Below are 17732 nucleotides of genomic sequence, written 5' to 3'. Positions count from 1 at the left end.
GGCGCAAAGTAGTTTTTTATAAGGACCTGTTACTCTTGCTTATGGGGTGTGTCCATCTCGGCAAATTATAGTATTTTGGAAGACCGTATTTGTTCAGCTAAACGATGACAAGGCTTTGTAACCTGTGTGGGGAAAACAGAAGTTCTGTCCTGGTCTTTAACTTTTACATCCCGCCTGTTATTGTACTCCCGTTCATTTTAATTATCTTGTCGTGAATGTTTATTTGAGCAGGGACATGCAGGTTTTTTTTGCCAGGTGCTTTTTAAAGCCCAGTCCCCAATCTGGAACCAGTGAGGGATGCGGACAGTCACATGTTTACAAAAGGGACATGTAATTTCACAACCGCTTGGGACAAACTGGCACAATTGATGATATTGTTTACAAAGATAAGCACATGGCTAAAGCTTTACATTTCCATTACATGTATGCCATTGTTAGACGCCTTTATCCTGAGTGACTTACAACTGAGCAGTTGAAGAGTAATTGCCCTGCTCGAAAGCCCAGTGGTGGCAGCTTGGTAGTGATGGGATTTGAACCTGTGACCTTCTGACCACTGAGCTATCACCATCCTACTTAACCGGACAATTATGTGGAGGACTCTCTGCTTTCTATGGAGAATTTAGTACAGGTAGTCCTTGATGCGTTTCGATGACCCCATTGTAACTTGAAAATATCATAAGTCGAGAGACATGGCCTAGCCTACCCAGGAGTCTTAAAGAATGGATGGATGGATGGATGGATGGATGGATGGATGGATGGATGGATGGATGGATGGATGGATGGATAGATAGATAGATAGATAGATAGATAGATAGATAGATAGATAGATAGATAGATAGATAGATAGATAGATAGATAGATAGAACTTTATTGTCATTGCATTGTACAGGTACACAGCAACGAAATGCAGTTGCAGTTGGGGTAGTAATACTGTATTAATGTGTTAATAATTTAACAAATTATAGTACATATTTAGCAAAACGGATCTATTTTTAGTACCGTAATGTATAAACAATTCAATGTATATGTACTGTATGTGGCAGCGGGTCCGCAAGTGGGAGGCGGAGCCAAAATGTGCTCTGTTTCAGTGTCCGGCGATGCTGATAAAAAGGAAAGCGATATAAGCTAAAGTTGGGCTTCGAAACACCAAAAATACAGAACAAAATATGCGCTCTAACACAGAGACAACTGAACTCCGTTAAACGCTGGCAAGAGTAAGGCATCATCTCAATGTATCATACCGCATATAGACTGCTATGTTTTGCCTTTCAATATTTTTACAATTTTGCCATATCGATATCTTCATCGTAAGATCGAAAAATCGTAAGTCGAACCATCGTAACTCGGGAACTACCTGTATTTGTTAACTTAATTTCACTCAAATAGCCCCTTTTGGAAAACATGGTGAACAAAAAAAGCCTCTCTTTGGCAAACCTTGAGATGCATGGGCCACAACTTCAAGGCTTTTCTCTTAATGTTCCACTAGTGTCAGCCAATAACAGGAATCTGAGGCTCCAGTGGGAACATGTTTACCAAAACCTGACAGTTGAAGATTAGAAAAATGTCTCCTGGTGACACCAGGAGTATAAGCACATGTCCCCAATAAAGTAGTCAGTCAGTATAACCCCTTGGAAAAATTAATTTAGTTAGAGATTTGTGAAGTTGTGAGCAAACGGTGTACACAACCTTTTAACCTCAAACATAAACATGATAAACTGTCTTGTAAACTGTCCGAGACAGTGTTAATTAAAAGTCTCCTAATCCCCTTTTATGCCAAGATAAAAAAAAACATCTCAGATAAATTATATGCTTCTATATTAAGACCTCTACGACTCACAAAACCTGGATTTCTTTGCGGGCCGGGGAGCCTCTCATCAGTGCCTCTTTCATTGTTTTAACTTCTCTTTCTTTTCCATACTCTCAGAACAGCTTGTTATGGTGTGGCTGTTAATCTGTTGTTTACACCGTGTTCTCTCCACATCTGGAGCCATTTGCAGCTGCCAAGATGGTCACCCCCAAGCTAAACAGCACACGTGCATGCCCAACTATGGTCTATTTTACAGTCAGCAAATTAGGACAAGGCCCAAAGCCTCTGCTCACGTCCTTTCCCCTTCTTGTATCACTAGCGAGAGCTCATATGAGGCAGCATAGAGACTGAGAGCTTGCAGAAAAAGTGAACTTTGCAGACGTCTTCAGCTGGTGGACGAGTGGAGGGAATGTTTTTACAACTGGACTAAATTTACGTTGTGCTGGAGGATTTCTTATATAACGAGTTGCTTCCATGGAACTCGAGAGCCAAGTCAGTAAACAGGGGGGCAATGCTGATGTTTATTATATTCTTTTTTTCCTGTATCCCTTTGCATTCAGATTTTTTGCAGGAAAACCACACTCCTGTCAGCATAGAACAGAATCTAAGGTACTTTGGGAAACTTGACTAGACCAAGCAATGGTGACCCTGAGCTCTCAGTAGCCACAAAACTCCTGTTCTTGGCTACCAGGAGTAATTTCTGATATGGTCTGGCCAAAGTTTTATAGTTTTGTGCATTCTGGGATGCTTTTCAGTTCACCATAGTTGTCGTTTTGAATCAGTCTGGACAGTCTCCTCTGATATCTCTCATCAACAATGCATTTGAAAATCCAAATTTTCTAAAATCAAAGTCAGAAACTGAATTTTGGTAGGTCCCCAAAAATTGTAATACAAAGATATCAGGTTAGTGACTAAAGTAAAAGCATATCTGATATCACTCTTAGTGTCACTATATTACAGCAGACTTAAATTTTTCCTTTATGGCTCCTTGTAGAATAGCAGATACCTCTTAAGCAGAACCATTTCCTGATCTTCAGCAGTAGATTCCTTGCTCAGCAGGCAGTATAATACATTATTCCCCTATCATTTCCAATTCTGATCTCTGCCAGCTATAACTAGGGATGGATTCTCCAAAAACCTGTCAGTCTGGTATAAGTATATTAATACGCCATTTTTTCCTCTGGAAGCATTTAATTCTCCGGGTGGAAATCATGGGTTGGAGGAGTAAGAACATTTTTAATGAATTAGTACATCTATTCTGGACTACTTATGTTATAGCAATTAAGATGGGCTTCTCTTGTATTGATGTGTCTACATGTGTTGTATTAATTAAAAATCCTCTAAATCCACATTCTCCACAGAGAACCTCCTGTACATTAGGCTGCATCTTTTCTTTTTCAAAGTATTTCATGTTCTTTTATTTTATGGTGTATTTTGGCTGCTTTGAGTTAAAATCTAAGTTACTGAAGTGCTACCCTCTGGGCAGGCATAAACTAAAACCTTCATACGGATTGGGACATACGTTTCTGATTTGTTCCTGGAAGTTTTTTAACTCGAATGTGACCTTTTTATGCAATCTGTTATGACAAGGAAAAATTCGATTTTAGAAAACACTGCTCATGACTTAGACTTAAATATGTGAAACGTGGTTATATATTCGTTTTGAATCGATCGATTGTATTCGTTTTGAAGCGATCGATGGATGTAAGCAAGTCATATGTGGATATATACGTACTAGAGATGGAATGATTCACTGATTTGCATTGGATGCGTTATATTATTTCTAAAGCGACCAATAATTTGTGACCAATATTTGATATGTAGATTGATTTCTCATCGCCAAACCGTTTCTCGAGCGCGTTCTCTCAGGGCCACTGCTGCTACGTAAATATGACGTATCACAACACTGTCCTGAGCATCAAAGGTTTGCATATGAAAGGAACATGCGTTAGAAAGCAGAAGGCTCTTAAGTAAATTGATTTGCTGTCTGTCTGAACCAAATAAATAAAAGTGAACTATTAGTACCTTATTGAACTGCATAGCATCATATTTTTTCCCCTGAATCGTATTGCATTGAATCGCATTGTGTTGAATCGAATCGCACTGTAGCTGCTTTATATGTATCTTTAATGCATTGTATTGTTAGCTACGCATAGAAAAGCGAATCGCATCGGCCTTAGTTATGGAGATGCTCATCCCTAATTCGTACACATTCATGAATGCTTGATTGCAAGCTATGAATTCGACCACAGTGTTTTTAAGTTAACTCAAAGCATGCGTGCCAATAATTGAATGAATAAACAGAGCAGGAAACGAAAACGATGCTGTCATATGCTTTTATTATGATGATATTAACTTTCTCTCGGGCCTTCTTTCTTTTCTTGCTTCATACCCTATGCGGATCTGTTCAGCCTCAACTCATTTCAGTTCTTAAAAGCTCCGTAGTGTTTACTCACGTCCAGCGCAAGGCTCTTGTTCCTTCATTCACTCAGTGTTAGCATTCAGTAATGCTGGTGCCTTTTGCACTTTATGTGTGATTCATATTGGATTGTTCATACATATCAGAAGAACACTTGTGTTAAAAGTTGCTCATGAGCTTTTTTTTTGTTCTTTTTTGGCCTGCCAGAATTTCTTTTGAAGCCAAGTTCCAGAGTGTCAAACTGAATTCTTGTCTTTCAGCAGCATTAAGGAGTCATTTATTGCATTGTAATAAATCCTACGATGTCAGATAAAACGCAAAGGTTAATACATATTGTTGTAATAAAAATATAATTTTGCAATACAAATTTTTTGCAATTGGCACCACGCTCAAGCTGGCTTGTGCTATATTGCTTTTGATTTACCATTAAAAAAAGTCACGGCAGATGAATAAAGCACCACTAGTTTTCCCTGTATTTCAGTTTGAAGAAGACTAAAGAAGGATGTAATAATATTAGCAGCTGTGCAGGCGGGAACTTCTTTGTGTTGTACTAAATTACAACTTCTCGTGCAAAAAACATTAAATAATACACATACAGATGCTATGTGTTTACTCGAAATTTATGTTGGTTAAACTGAGAGTGTAAGATGTTTGGGGTTATGCTCCTGTGGGGTGTAAATACACGAAAGGAACAGTCCAAACGTGGTGCTGGCACAAGGCTAGCACAGAGGAGGAGAAAAACAGTGCATTTAATCATTTTCTAATTATCGTCAATATTAACTAGAAATGACGCATACGTAGTTCGGGGCCTGTTTAAAGTTTTGAGGTCGCATGCATGGATAGATTTTACAGTGTTCCACTTTCTCCATGACAAGAAAAAATGTCCTGCCAGAGCCACTGTCAATGTGAGATTGGGAGGAAAGAGACTGGGCTTCGAGGCGCTGTCAGTTAATATCAGAGAGTTCAAGATTAATATTCCATTTTCGTTGGGGTTTTTTGGGGTGAAAGAAGTGATATTGTGATTTTTGGAGCTATAACGTATGCAAGTGCACAAGCTATTTATGCAAAATACATATTGGCAGATCTGGTAATATAGTTAAACATCAGGTAGGTAGCAGGTATTTTTTCTTGTTGAATTCAATTCAATTTTTTTGTATAGACTTTTAACAATGGACATTGTTTCAAAGTAGCTCTACACAGATAAAGCGGTAGTAAAAGAATGTATCAGTTTGGTTCTTAAAATTGTAAGTTCGACCCTAATGGGCAACCCATTGGCAACTGTGGCAGGGAAAAACTCCCTGAGATTGTACAAACCTTGAGAGGAACCAGACTCATTCTCATCACAGAATGTCCATTCATTACAGTTAATCATTGTTAAGGTGCGCAGTGATACGTGATTAACTGCAACCTGTGGTACATTGTACCTGTGAGCATTGGTAGTAGACTGTTGATATCAATTACAGTCCAAAGCCATCTTCTTGAGTTGCTCAGTAACTTCATGGATCTTTAGGCTGTTAATGGGGAAGCATCCTAAGCTGCAATTTTTAATTGAAGAGAACTTTATTAAGAGGGAGGGCATCTGGATGAATAGGGCAGACTCGAAGATAGGAAAGGGACAGGAACACTGGTCACTGGGAAGAGGGGGGAAAGTGAGAGAGAAATAAGGATTATTAAGTATCCTTATTATATAAAAGTTGAAGATTTTGTTTAGTCTGATTAGGGTGCAGTTAGGGACTCTGGCATGACTAGCTATGGCAATTGTTGTTCTATGCTTTTTAAATTCATGGCTCAGCAAAAGTAAATCTATGAACAGAACAAACTAATTTCAATATGCAATAAATACACTTGCCTTGACTTGAAATTAATCCACATCCACAAAAGATTTGGAATTGGTTGTAAGGGGTAAATTATTCTTGCATGATTTTTGATGCAACGGTTGGATATTGTATACAAGCTAAATAGGATAACAGAGAGAGGGATTTATTCTCCTACAGGTGGTTTGATAGGAGAGCATGGCATTGATTAAATGGTTGAGTATAAGCCAGTTTTCTTTTTTTACCCAGTGGCGATTTTTAAGGTTGAGATTGAACTCAAGTGCAGCACTATAGGGAGTGCATACCGCTAAAAAAACAGACCAGTCAGATTCTGGAAAAAACGATTTTCGAAAATGATTTACAAACTGCTATTTCTTATGATATTTTCAAGTGTTCACATAAGGATATTAACGTATCGTTTATGAGTAACGATGCCAAATGTATGAAAACACTTCCCGTGTTAGCCATTTGATCTAATACAGAATACTTGTCATGTTCTGCAGCTGCTGAATATGTAACATTAATCTGAATCTGGAGTGAATTTTTTAGCCCATTTATTGCTTTTTCCTCCTTCTTTTCACACCTTTCTCTACCATAAAGCTTTGTCTCTGGGCTAACCAATTAAGCATCCTAACATGGAACACGTGTGCAATTAGTCCCTGCTGAATTCATTATGAAACCAAAACCACTCATTAATTTAGTCTCTGACATCACTCTTAATATAACTCTGATGCAAAAGCCAAATCTCGTCCAGGCACCTGATAAAACCTTCCAGAGGAAGTGTTACGGTATTAATTAAGGCTACATATTACCCAGTGTTATGTGTTAACTTAAGTGTTATAGCATTAATTAAAGCTTTTTGAACGCCTACTGTAAATATTTTGTCTTTTCATTTGGTGTGGTTATTAGAAGGAAACCAATGCCAGATTTCTTATAGAAACCAATATTTCCACCATATAACCAATATTTTCTGGGGTATTAGGAAGTTAACGCACTAGGACTAGGAATTTCAAGGCACAGTTTTATGATAATAAGAATTGCTTTCCAATTGGTTTTCAGGTGCACATTTTTTAAAAGTCCTGCATTTTATTTCTGAAGATCATTCAGTAAATCTGAAGTTTATGAACTAATGACCTTTAGTCCAGAGTTGTTGTTTACTCATTTCAGCTCAGATCAACCTCACATGTTAAACAGCAGAAAATCCCTATATACCTCCGGCATATTCCTAGAATCGCTCCCACCATATTAGATTCATTTTATTTTAGAAACAATACAACATAATGGCTTCTGCATAATGTCTATAAGGCATGGTTATTGAACGCAGTTGTTTATCTAGATGAAAATAAGCCTCAGTTCATTACTTACTAACAGCCGTTGGTCCATTTGGCATAAGATTTCCCATTGCATAAAGTGAAAACTTAAGGAAAAGGATAGGAGACTTCATTTGTAATGCAGGACTGTGCTTAAAGCACAAGCGTAATCTCTGAGCATACTTTTGTAAGGAATGTAGGCATAGGTCACACACACTATAGCATCCTGTTCCTCTTATATATGACCATGCCTGTTGATCTTTAACTCTTAAATGTTCATGGTAGACTCACATTTACTGGATGGAAGCTTTCTGACTGCTTTATCTATTTTTACTCTCTTTACCATGAACACTTTTATCATTTTGGGTGCCAAAAAAAGTCCCGTGTAAGAAGTACTGTCTCTACCAGTGGCAGTCTGTCAGGGCCACCGCTAGTAATATATTTGTGTGGATTTAATAAAAATGTTTTTCATTCCATTGATTCTGTCGCAGATACAGTTACATGGCAATTTAAAAGATGGACATTGCAAAAAAAAAAAGCTGGACATCATGAGAAAGATCAGCCCAAAAAGTTCAAAACATTTGTTAAGCTTTTACATGACCCATTTATACTGTAGTATTTGCACAAAAACACACAATTTGCCTTCATTTCAAATCCCCAGGAAAACCGTAATGCACTAAAACCCTGGATTATTATTGAGGTTAATATCAATGCTTTGGCTAGAGATGATGTATGCGGGTGCTGCAGAAGGTACCCTTTATCATCCAGATTGATTTCATTAGCCAAAAAGTTTCCGTGATTTCAACTGCATTTCTGCCCTGCATGTCTCAGGGTGAAAAGTTATAGAGGCTAAGGTTAAGGTTAGGTGCAACGTTAATGTTCATATGTTATGAATGACCTCTATAAACCTAAGCTACATTTAGCCCTGCTCTTGCTTGTTTCAATCTATAAATCATCCTACTGAAATCAGTTTTCAGTCAGAACCAATTGTAAAGCGTATCTCGTTGTTACAGTTGCATCTGCAACTCATTTCTGTTTGATTTTGTGCGACTGGCAGCCCTCAGTCTTCTGTCCCGCTGTCGTTCGTTTCATCCGGTCCATGGTCAGCAGGACGAATGACTAGAGATGGCTGTGTTTGTTTGTCCAAGCTCATGTGATGTCATTCTTGGCTCCCCCTGGTGCTGCAGATGCGGAGACAATGTGAACGGGTTTAGATACACTTCCTTGTCAGAAGGAACCTTCTTTCACTCGTTATCTACAGCCAGGACACTCCTCGGGACGTTTCCCTCCGTGTAATCAGCCTCATGTGGGCCTCAAGTGGGAAAAAAGGAAGTGCCATTTTTCTCACGCTTAGATGAGTGTCAATGGGGCGGGTAATGCCAACAGACACTAGACTAGTGACTGGAAATGTTTTTTTCATTTCACAGTCTCAGCTGAAGGGTAGAATTAGTTTATTTTGATCTCCTAACATGTATAAGCATATAACCAATTAGGAGCTCAGGGTTTTTTTTACCTCACTTTTTAAACTACCACAGGAATAATAGGTCAGTGAGTCCTTTTGGAGCACAGCTGCATTTATTATAGTATCAAGGAGCTTAAGCACAGTTGAAATCTCGAATCTGATTGGTCAGACAGTGTGCATAATTTTTTGTATAATCGGAGCAGCACAGCTTGAACAGTAGTTTACGTCTGTGACATGATTTACACATCACAGCGAATGATTTACTGATCCACAGCGTTGATGTGGTGGTGTTTTTTTGTTTGAAGACATTTATGGACCATGGTGCATTGCAATGTTTCCCAGCATGGAAAAGTTTTCAGAACAGAGAGTATATGATGTAATTTTGACTGTGTGGTTATAAGAAAAGCTCAGAACATGGTCGATGATTTTTGCTTACTATGAGCGTCTGGAGTGTGTATTCTAAATAGAAGTGGTGCAAAGTATTTTAATAAATGTACTTTGTTACTGTATTTTAGTAATTTATACTCTCTAGTCAACTACATGATTCAATTTATGTACTTTTTACTGTAATATATTTAATTGACAATGACTGTAATGTATTACATTTTGCTTGGCTTGTAAATGGCTTATTTATTCTGCAGAAGAGGCGATATTTACTTCAATTTTATTTGTCCATTTAATACTAATGGTTCTTCTACTTTGTAAAATGATACTGTAATTTTGATTGTTAATTTTAAGATCTTTGCAAGATTGCTTTACTACTTTGTCGTATTTTGACTGACTTGTATGGTATGGTTTCATTCTGACATGTAGAAGAGGCTACTATAAGAATAGCGCTGATTTTGAAATTGTAATGGAAGGTTTTGCAGTAGGGTATCTATATTTTTACTCAAGTACGATTTTCAGGTACTCTTTACACCTCTGCTTGATATCCATACTATCTGAATGTGAAAGAATGGAGTCCAGAGTTAGCACACATGTCCTAGTCCGATTTATTGATTCAAATTGCAATGTGGTTCCTATTCTAAGTCTAGATTCACTTAAACCATGCAAATCATCTTCTTTATTACTTTTTTTATTTTGCAGGACCCCCAGGTAGACGTGGAAAAAAAGGAAATCCTGGTGAGTATTTATTTAACTTATCTTAATTAGAGTGAATGTATATAAGTCATGAGTTTCCTCTTCAGTGGCTTATGATCTCATAAAACCTTGTTTACAACTCTTATATAAATGTTTTACGTTCTCTTTTTTGTCATAACTTCTTGTCATGTTATTTTGTAGACATGGAAACATTGTGTACATTTGCGGAAAGGGTTTTTGTTTTACAGTGTAGTCATGGTAACATTTATAGCATGTTTAGCAAATGAGGTCATTTAACCTAGAAAATGAACTTACAGAACTTTAATGTTTAATGTTTCGGAGTCAATGTTGCAAAATCTATTAAAGCAACGTGATCAATGTAGATTGATGAAAAGATGAATGGGAGATGGATAGATGAAAGGATGGATAGGTGTTTGCATACATGATGAATGTTTGGATGGATTAATGGGTGGATGGATTGATAGGTAAACTGATAAGTGAGTTGGATGAAAAAGTGGGTAGATTGATGGGTGGATGGATGGATGGATACATTTTTAATAAATAATTAAGTGGGTGGATAGATGGATAGATGGATGAATGAATAGATGGATGGGTAAACAGATAAGTAATATTGATGAATGAATGAGTGGGTGGATTGATGGATGGATTAATGGGTGAATTGTGGTTGGTTGGATGGATGTATGGATTCAGTGGATGAACGGATGGATGGATGGATGGATGGATGGATGGATGGATGGATAGATGGATGGATGGATGGATGGATGGATGGATAGATGGATGGATGGATGGATGGATGAATTCAGTGGATGAACTGATGGATGGATGGATGGATTATGAATGGATGCGGTTCAGTTTAAAAGGGTTAAAAAATATGTATGAATAATGGATGGATGGATGGATGGATGGATGGATGGATGAGTAGATTATGGAGTAATGGATGGTAGTATTAGTGAGTTGGTGGAGTAATGGCTGGATTGTGGATTGATAGCTGGATGGACGGAGTATTGATGAATGAATGACCCTTCAATACATTATGTTATAGTTTTTTTTTGTTGATCTTTGTCTTCCAGTTGATCCAGAAGTAGTCATTAAAAAGCTGCCTGATGTGAGCAAATGAAAAACCAGATGACTAGACAGAGAGAAACAAGGAAAAAGGAAGAATCTTAGGCTAACAGCTTTACATATTCATGTGAGAAACTCAACTCAAGAAACATAACAGGACTAATCATGAGCAGCTAGCATCGATAATCGTGATGAAGGGAAATGTGCAACATTATTCCAGAGCAGGATTGAGGGAGTGAAGAAGAAATGAAAAGAACATATTAAATAATAAAGAATGAAGAATGTGGTAGGTTGTAAATTTGTTTTAATAAAACCACAAAGGTTTTTTACATAGTTTTAAAATAATACATTACTGAGATAGGTTTCACAATTCCCTCCTGCACATGTGTTTCGGTATTTTATGACTTCACTTTTTCAGCATGCATCAGATCAAAGTAGAATTTTTATAACTCCATGTTAGACGGTAGCACTTTCCTGGAGGGGTTCCACATTTTTTTTACCTGACTGTTCATTAATTTATGGATTAAAGGGGGTTCTGTTCAATTTCATAGTCTAAATCAGTTGCAACTTCTAACAGTGTTGCTGAAACACTCAAATTCATGCACTTTTTTATGTATGGTACTGTAAAATGCAATAACTCTTAATTTTGCATACCAAAGGAGATAAGTGGATGAATAGATGGAAAGATGGATGAAATGATGCATTGGTAAATAGATGCATGGAGATTTAGATGGATAGGTGGATGGGTGGATTTATGGATGGATGGATGGATGGATGGATGGATGGATGGATGAATAGATGATTTAATGGATAGAATTCAGATTAAAGGACAGACAAAGAGATGAATAAGTAAATATTTGATGAATGGATGGTTACATAAAGGAATAAGTGGGTGGATAGATGAATAGATTGTGGAATGGTGTATTTTTTTAAAACAATAATTGGACTGCTGGATAAAGGATGGGATTAATAGCTTTATAGATTGGTGGATGGATGGATGGATGGATGGATGGATGGATGGATGGATGGATGGATGGATGGATTTTGAATGGATGCGGTTCATGTACTGTTTAAAACAATAAAGAAGGAAATTAGTTTGAGCTGATGTGTGGATGGATGAATACATGGAAGGATTTTGATTATATAGATAGATTGTGGATTAAAAGATCAATGAATGGATAGTTTGATGCATGGATGAATTGTGGATTGATGCATTAAAAACAGGAGGAATTGCTGAAATGAAATTGATGAAAGGGCAGAAGAATGAAATGTAGGCTGCATGAATTGACTTTATATATATATATATATATATATATATATATATATATATATATATATATATATATATATATACACCATGTGTTGTTGGAATAATTTTGAACATGGGCCGTAATGTGGCATACGATATGGCAGGTGAGATAATTGAGACTCAACACCTGCAATCATTAGAATAAACAACATGTGACATACATCACCAGTGACCACAGTCACAAATGTATGCACTGGTGGACGAGGGGAGAAGAACTGTGTCTTTGTTCTTAGTTTGATGACTTTGGCCCATGGTGACGACGGGAGGACTTACAGCCTCCAAAACACACAGCCAGCTCTCCATAAAAAGCTCCCCTTCAGTGGCCCATGGTTCTGGGTGACCTGAACTGACACAGTGGGATCTTTCTTTCATTTCTCTATCTTCTAATCACTCCCTCCCTTTTTCTCACCATGGCAGAGATGGATCGGGTTTCCCACATAACTGTGTGACAGCGTACCCTTTATCAGTGCAGTCATTTGTAGGAGTTCATGTTTGTTTACGCTGTGCGCTGATCCTGTCCAGAACAGCTCAAGACCTTTGCAGCTCTGCATATGAGTCGAACTCAATTTTCTCTCAGATTCTCCAGCTATCATCTCTCTGGAGTCACCAGAGCTTTGCCAATGTCTGCCTAATCCATTATGCTTAGTGTAATGGACAGGGGCGAAGGAAACTATGCAGTAGGAGTGGGAAGTAACAGCCCACATTACCAAAATCCTGTACGACACTATAATACTGTAAACCTTTTAACCCAGGCAAAGAGAGTTTAAGCTTCTGCACTGACTCATGTATATTTTACTGATTGTATTTACACAAAAGTTATGTTATAAGACGTGCCAAATTAATTACTGTTCAATTTAAACTGATTGAAACAGACTCGTATGCGAGCGTACAATATTTCTTGCACAAGACTGATCTTTTGCCCACCAGGATTGTTTCCACACTGCTGGGATGCTTCACATTTTCTTGGTAACTGTGTTCAATTCAACAGATGCCTGTGATTTAAAAGAATTTCCCCTGAACATTACATAAATCTGTTGATGTTTTCAGCTCCTTCAGGGTGAATTTTATATAATATCGGATTACTGGCTGGGTTGATCTAAGATTTTGGCCTGTACAGAAGAAAGGGCCATTGTACTTCTCACCAGTTCAAACAGCACTCCAGATGTCTGAGAACCACAGACACTATTGTAACTAGCATTGTTTCATTCCTGTTTTAACTTTCACATAGTTCGTATGTCAGTGTTGCTTTAGGTCAGGTGAATCTTGCTTTATGTGACTATTAATATTTCCCTGTGATGGAATAAGATTTCTACTTGCCACCTCACAGGTCCAGGGTCCCAGGTTTATCCTTGAGATTGGGTTACTGTCCATTGAAGTACATTTACCACACACCTTTATCCCGAGCAACTTACAACTGGACAGTTGAGGGTTAAGGGCCTTGTTCAAGGGCCCAGCAGTGGCAGCTTGTTGGTGTTGGGATTTGAACTCCTGACCTTCTGAGACAAAGTTCATTGTCCTAACCATACAAGCATTTACATATTCCTGTGTATGTGTGGATTTTCTGGCACTGACTACTCTAAATTGTCCCTACTTATGATTGAATGTGTGTGAATGTGTGTGTGTGTGTGTGTGTGTGTGTGTGTGTGTGTGTGTGTGTGTGTGTGTGTAAGAGTTTGTGTATTTGTACAAACAGCTTGACACACCTGAGAGTCTGAATACTTAAGAACAAATGCTAAGGAAACAAACCAGTGAATTGTTTGTGTTTGTGTTTGTGTTTCAGGAACTCCAGTAAGTACTACATTATTTTTGGGCAATTAATGCAGAACATATGTGTGAATCCAGTCAGCCATGGTATGATCCAAATTCAATTTCCATCACAGTTCTAGCTAACACGTAACGTTGGCTATAAACAAGGTAAGATAAGAGGTTTAGAGTATGGATCTATCAAAATTATTTCAAATCAACTCCAGCTGCATGTTTTGCATATTTTATTGCTGTTCACAGCTTCAAGAGTTTGAACTGCCGAAAATGTTGAAGACTGTTTCCACACACAGCATAGATCTTAAAGCCAAAAGAACGACACTGGTGTGTGAAAAAAGTGCAAAGAATATACTCTAGACTTTCATATGAAGTACATACATGCTCCTTAAAATATATGCGATAAAAAAGTAACTTCAAATGGTGCAACAGTGGTCCATAAACTCAGATTAGATGAGTTTAACAGGTACGCCTGACATATTTCAGGTAGAAAGGATAAATACTTGAAGTTTATGATGTATATTTCAGGACCTTACTGACAATATTGAAATATAGATCATATTGTTGGTCTTTTTTTTTTTTTAAACCACTACTACAACAGTTAAAAAATAAAATTCTTGCTTTAGTTCTCCAATTAAAGCTAATAATTTGCTGGAAGGAATTTTTTGGGATGTTACTTATACTTACGAGCAGATGGAAAAGATTTAAATTATGCATTCTATCTCTTATCTTTTTTATTTCCTTTAAATAAAGATTAGTTCAAGCATGTGCCGCTACAGTTTGTTTTCTTTTTAAAGATTGTGGTGGATTAAGGATTTATTACAAAATTAATTGTTTTTTTGTTTTCTCTAATCCTAACAGGGAACTCCAGGGAGAGATGGCTACCCGGTAAATATCTTTCTAATTCTCATCAGTGGATCACTGCTTCCCAGACTGGGATATGTTATTAATAGACCTATCCACCTTTAAGTAATAGAGAGCGCCACCTACTGGAAATCGTGGTCATTTCGTCTAGCGTTATTTTATTTCAATATTTATTCTTTGGTGATTAGATAGTATTTTTGTGAAAAGGATGAATGATTACAAGAAAATATTTTAATTTGATAATTAACTGTTTCTTTTGCTTTTTATTTCTGTTTACCAATGAACCAGTACTTCTTTGGAGGGCTCTGTTCTCTTGTTTTTAAAAGTTCTACTTCATTTTAACTGGCAAAACCTCAAGTCCACAAACTCAGACAAAGTGGTTTGCATTTTCTGATTCTGATTGAGGATTAATCACGTGAGTTTAAAACAAACAAGGCATAACAATTTTTTTAGAGCATACACACAAACAGAATAGGAACATTTGAAACAACACTAGTTAAAAAACACAACATTCTCTATATATGTGTACTGCAAAAATAATAAATCGTATAACACCATATTCACACACCTTTGTTGCAACACAAGGATTAATTGTAAACAGTCTGTCTGCTGCATATGCAACTTGTTTTAGCAGTCCATGCTCTGCAATAATGCAAACATGCAACTGTATGAAGTCAGTCCAAGCACAACAATTAAGCTGGTCCAGACTGTAGTCTGATCTGTGCTGCCATATGTGGTCTTACTACCCGCTCTGCCAGAACTGTCTCGAAACAAGATATCCACAGATCTCTCTGATCCTCAACCAACTTATCTGTATTTTCTGAGCCATTTCTATCTTGTCTATCTCTTTTAGTGTAAGTTTTTTTAGATACTAAGTATGTGGTAATTCAAGTCACATTGCTTTTAGAATTCACAGCTTTAATGAATGTAGTTACCATCTTATGTCAGTGGGAGTATATAATGGGAAAACATTATCCCTGGTGTGCTGTTTTTTTTTTTTTTGTCTACGTGTGGTCTAAATATATGACAAAATGTATTAAAGATGTTTTGATGACTAATGTTGGCCTAACACCTTACAGATACAATTTATGGTGGGGTTTTCTATAAAATATTAATTTAATTTCGAAGGTCATTAGGAGTCACTGGGGGTGGTTCAGCACCTCATGTGGAGTGGACAGCGGCCTCTCTGCCCTGCAGCATGGATGCCCCGAATCTGAATTAATGAATGCGACTTGATTTCTCAGTCAAGACGATTTAGTGCAGCTGTACTTCTTTGTGTTGTATGTTTGTTTTTGAAAATGCAATTTTAAATTGATTTCCCTCTTTGCTGTTATAATATGCTCCAACAGCTTTTTCCACAGAGTGTGGCTGTAATTATTTACCAATTTATTCAAAAGAGAATAAGTAAAGTCAGGCACTAATGTTGAATAAGGGGGCTTGAGGTGCACTCAGTGTTCCAGTTTATCACAAAGGTGCTCAGTAGGATTGAAATCAAATCTTTCTGCAGGCCACTTGATTCAAACCATGAGCCTCACTTTCTGCATAGGGCACCATGTTTGGACTGCTTAGTTTCAGTGAAGAGAAATTGTATTATTACAGCATGAAAAGATATCCAATACAATTGTTTGCATCTAACTTTATGGAACAGTTTGTGTAAGAGCCTTATGGGTGTTATGGTCAGGTGGCAACAAACGTATGGCTATACATTGTATACATACATATACATATATAGTATAACAAAGTGCGTTCCACACCTCTATTTGCTTATGTCATAAAGTTTTCTTAATTAGTTTGAGAAACCCTTTCCTCCCTGATGGCCAAAACCTTTAGATATATAATTTCTCCTATTCATTACAGTTTCTTGAGATCAATGATCAATGCATCATTTGCTAGAAATGTGACAAACTTTGAATGTAAAATATAAATGCTAAACATCCACACAGCTGATATAACATTTTATGATTAAGTCTCACTCGTTATCTCATCCTTGAGATAAAGTATATTGCATCCGATTCTCTAATTGCTTTCCCTGATCCTCTTTTCGCTTTCTCTTTTAGGGTCCTCTGGGTGTGGATGGTAAGAATGTAAGTACTTCAATCTGTCACCATCATATAATAATCTAGTAATATTCATATAGTATTTGTACTTAATTTCTACTCTGATAGTGTAAGTTTACAAACTATACAGATACATCACGTTAACACAGTCAGGTAGTTTGACTGTTTTGTACACATAATGCAATTAGTTTCGATGTGAAATAATGATTGATTTTTTACAGGGTCTTCCTGGTCCTAAAGGCAGTCAGGTATGTTCTCACCTCCAAACAAATTTGGGTCATTAAAAGTCAGCAAATAAAGGGGGCATAAAAAAACACATCACTGTAGCAATAGTGACTCTTTTTTAAGAGATTAAAAGCTTTAATCCCTGCCATAGTACAGCCACTCATAGCCAGGGTCAAGTAAACACAATTGATTTTAAGGTGGGAAGGATTTGATACTTTTTACACAATCACAGTGACACTAACTAGTCATAGGTACCTGTGAGCTCATTTATGCAGAAGAGGGTAGATAGCACTTTCCTTTGAGTGTTTCATGCTGCCCAATGGGAATGCGTGAACTGCAAAGTGAGATGTTTTTGGCAAGTTTAATTTGTTTTGGAGGAAGCACATGTTTGCTTTGATAGAAATGCATAAAACAGATTTTCCTACAGGTACATATGGTAAGGTATTAAGAAGTGGCAGAACATAAGAAACATAAACACATGCATAAACACATCCATCGGTCTATAGGCAAAATGGAATAGCTAAGTCCTATTCCTCTTGTGCTT

At 37.2% G+C, this 17732-nt stretch overlaps 1 protein-coding gene across 1 annotated transcript in view; it reads left to right on the top strand.

The window, feature by feature from the left end:
* LOC124397971 (collagen alpha-1(XXIII) chain) overlaps nucleotides 1-17732 on the top strand; it is a 67620-nt gene that overhangs the window by 34003 nt on the left and 15885 nt on the right. Inside the window, exons 3-7 of the mRNA XM_046867898.1 lie at nucleotides 9899-9934; nucleotides 14065-14072; nucleotides 14904-14930; nucleotides 16964-16990; nucleotides 17185-17211. Of these exons, the coding sequence (XP_046723854.1) occupies nucleotides 9899-9934; nucleotides 14065-14072; nucleotides 14904-14930; nucleotides 16964-16990; nucleotides 17185-17211 (125 nt within the window). The remainder of the gene's footprint in view (nucleotides 1-9898; nucleotides 9935-14064; nucleotides 14073-14903; nucleotides 14931-16963; nucleotides 16991-17184; nucleotides 17212-17732) is intronic.

The sequence above is a fragment of the Silurus meridionalis genome, chromosome 15 (assembly GCF_014805685.1).
Source record: "Silurus meridionalis isolate SWU-2019-XX chromosome 15, ASM1480568v1, whole genome shotgun sequence".
In the NCBI taxonomy this organism is placed as follows: domain Eukaryota; kingdom Metazoa; phylum Chordata; class Actinopteri; order Siluriformes; family Siluridae; genus Silurus; species Silurus meridionalis.
Note: the sequence above shows the minus strand (reverse complement) of the source record. Positions and strands in the feature narration are given on the sequence as shown.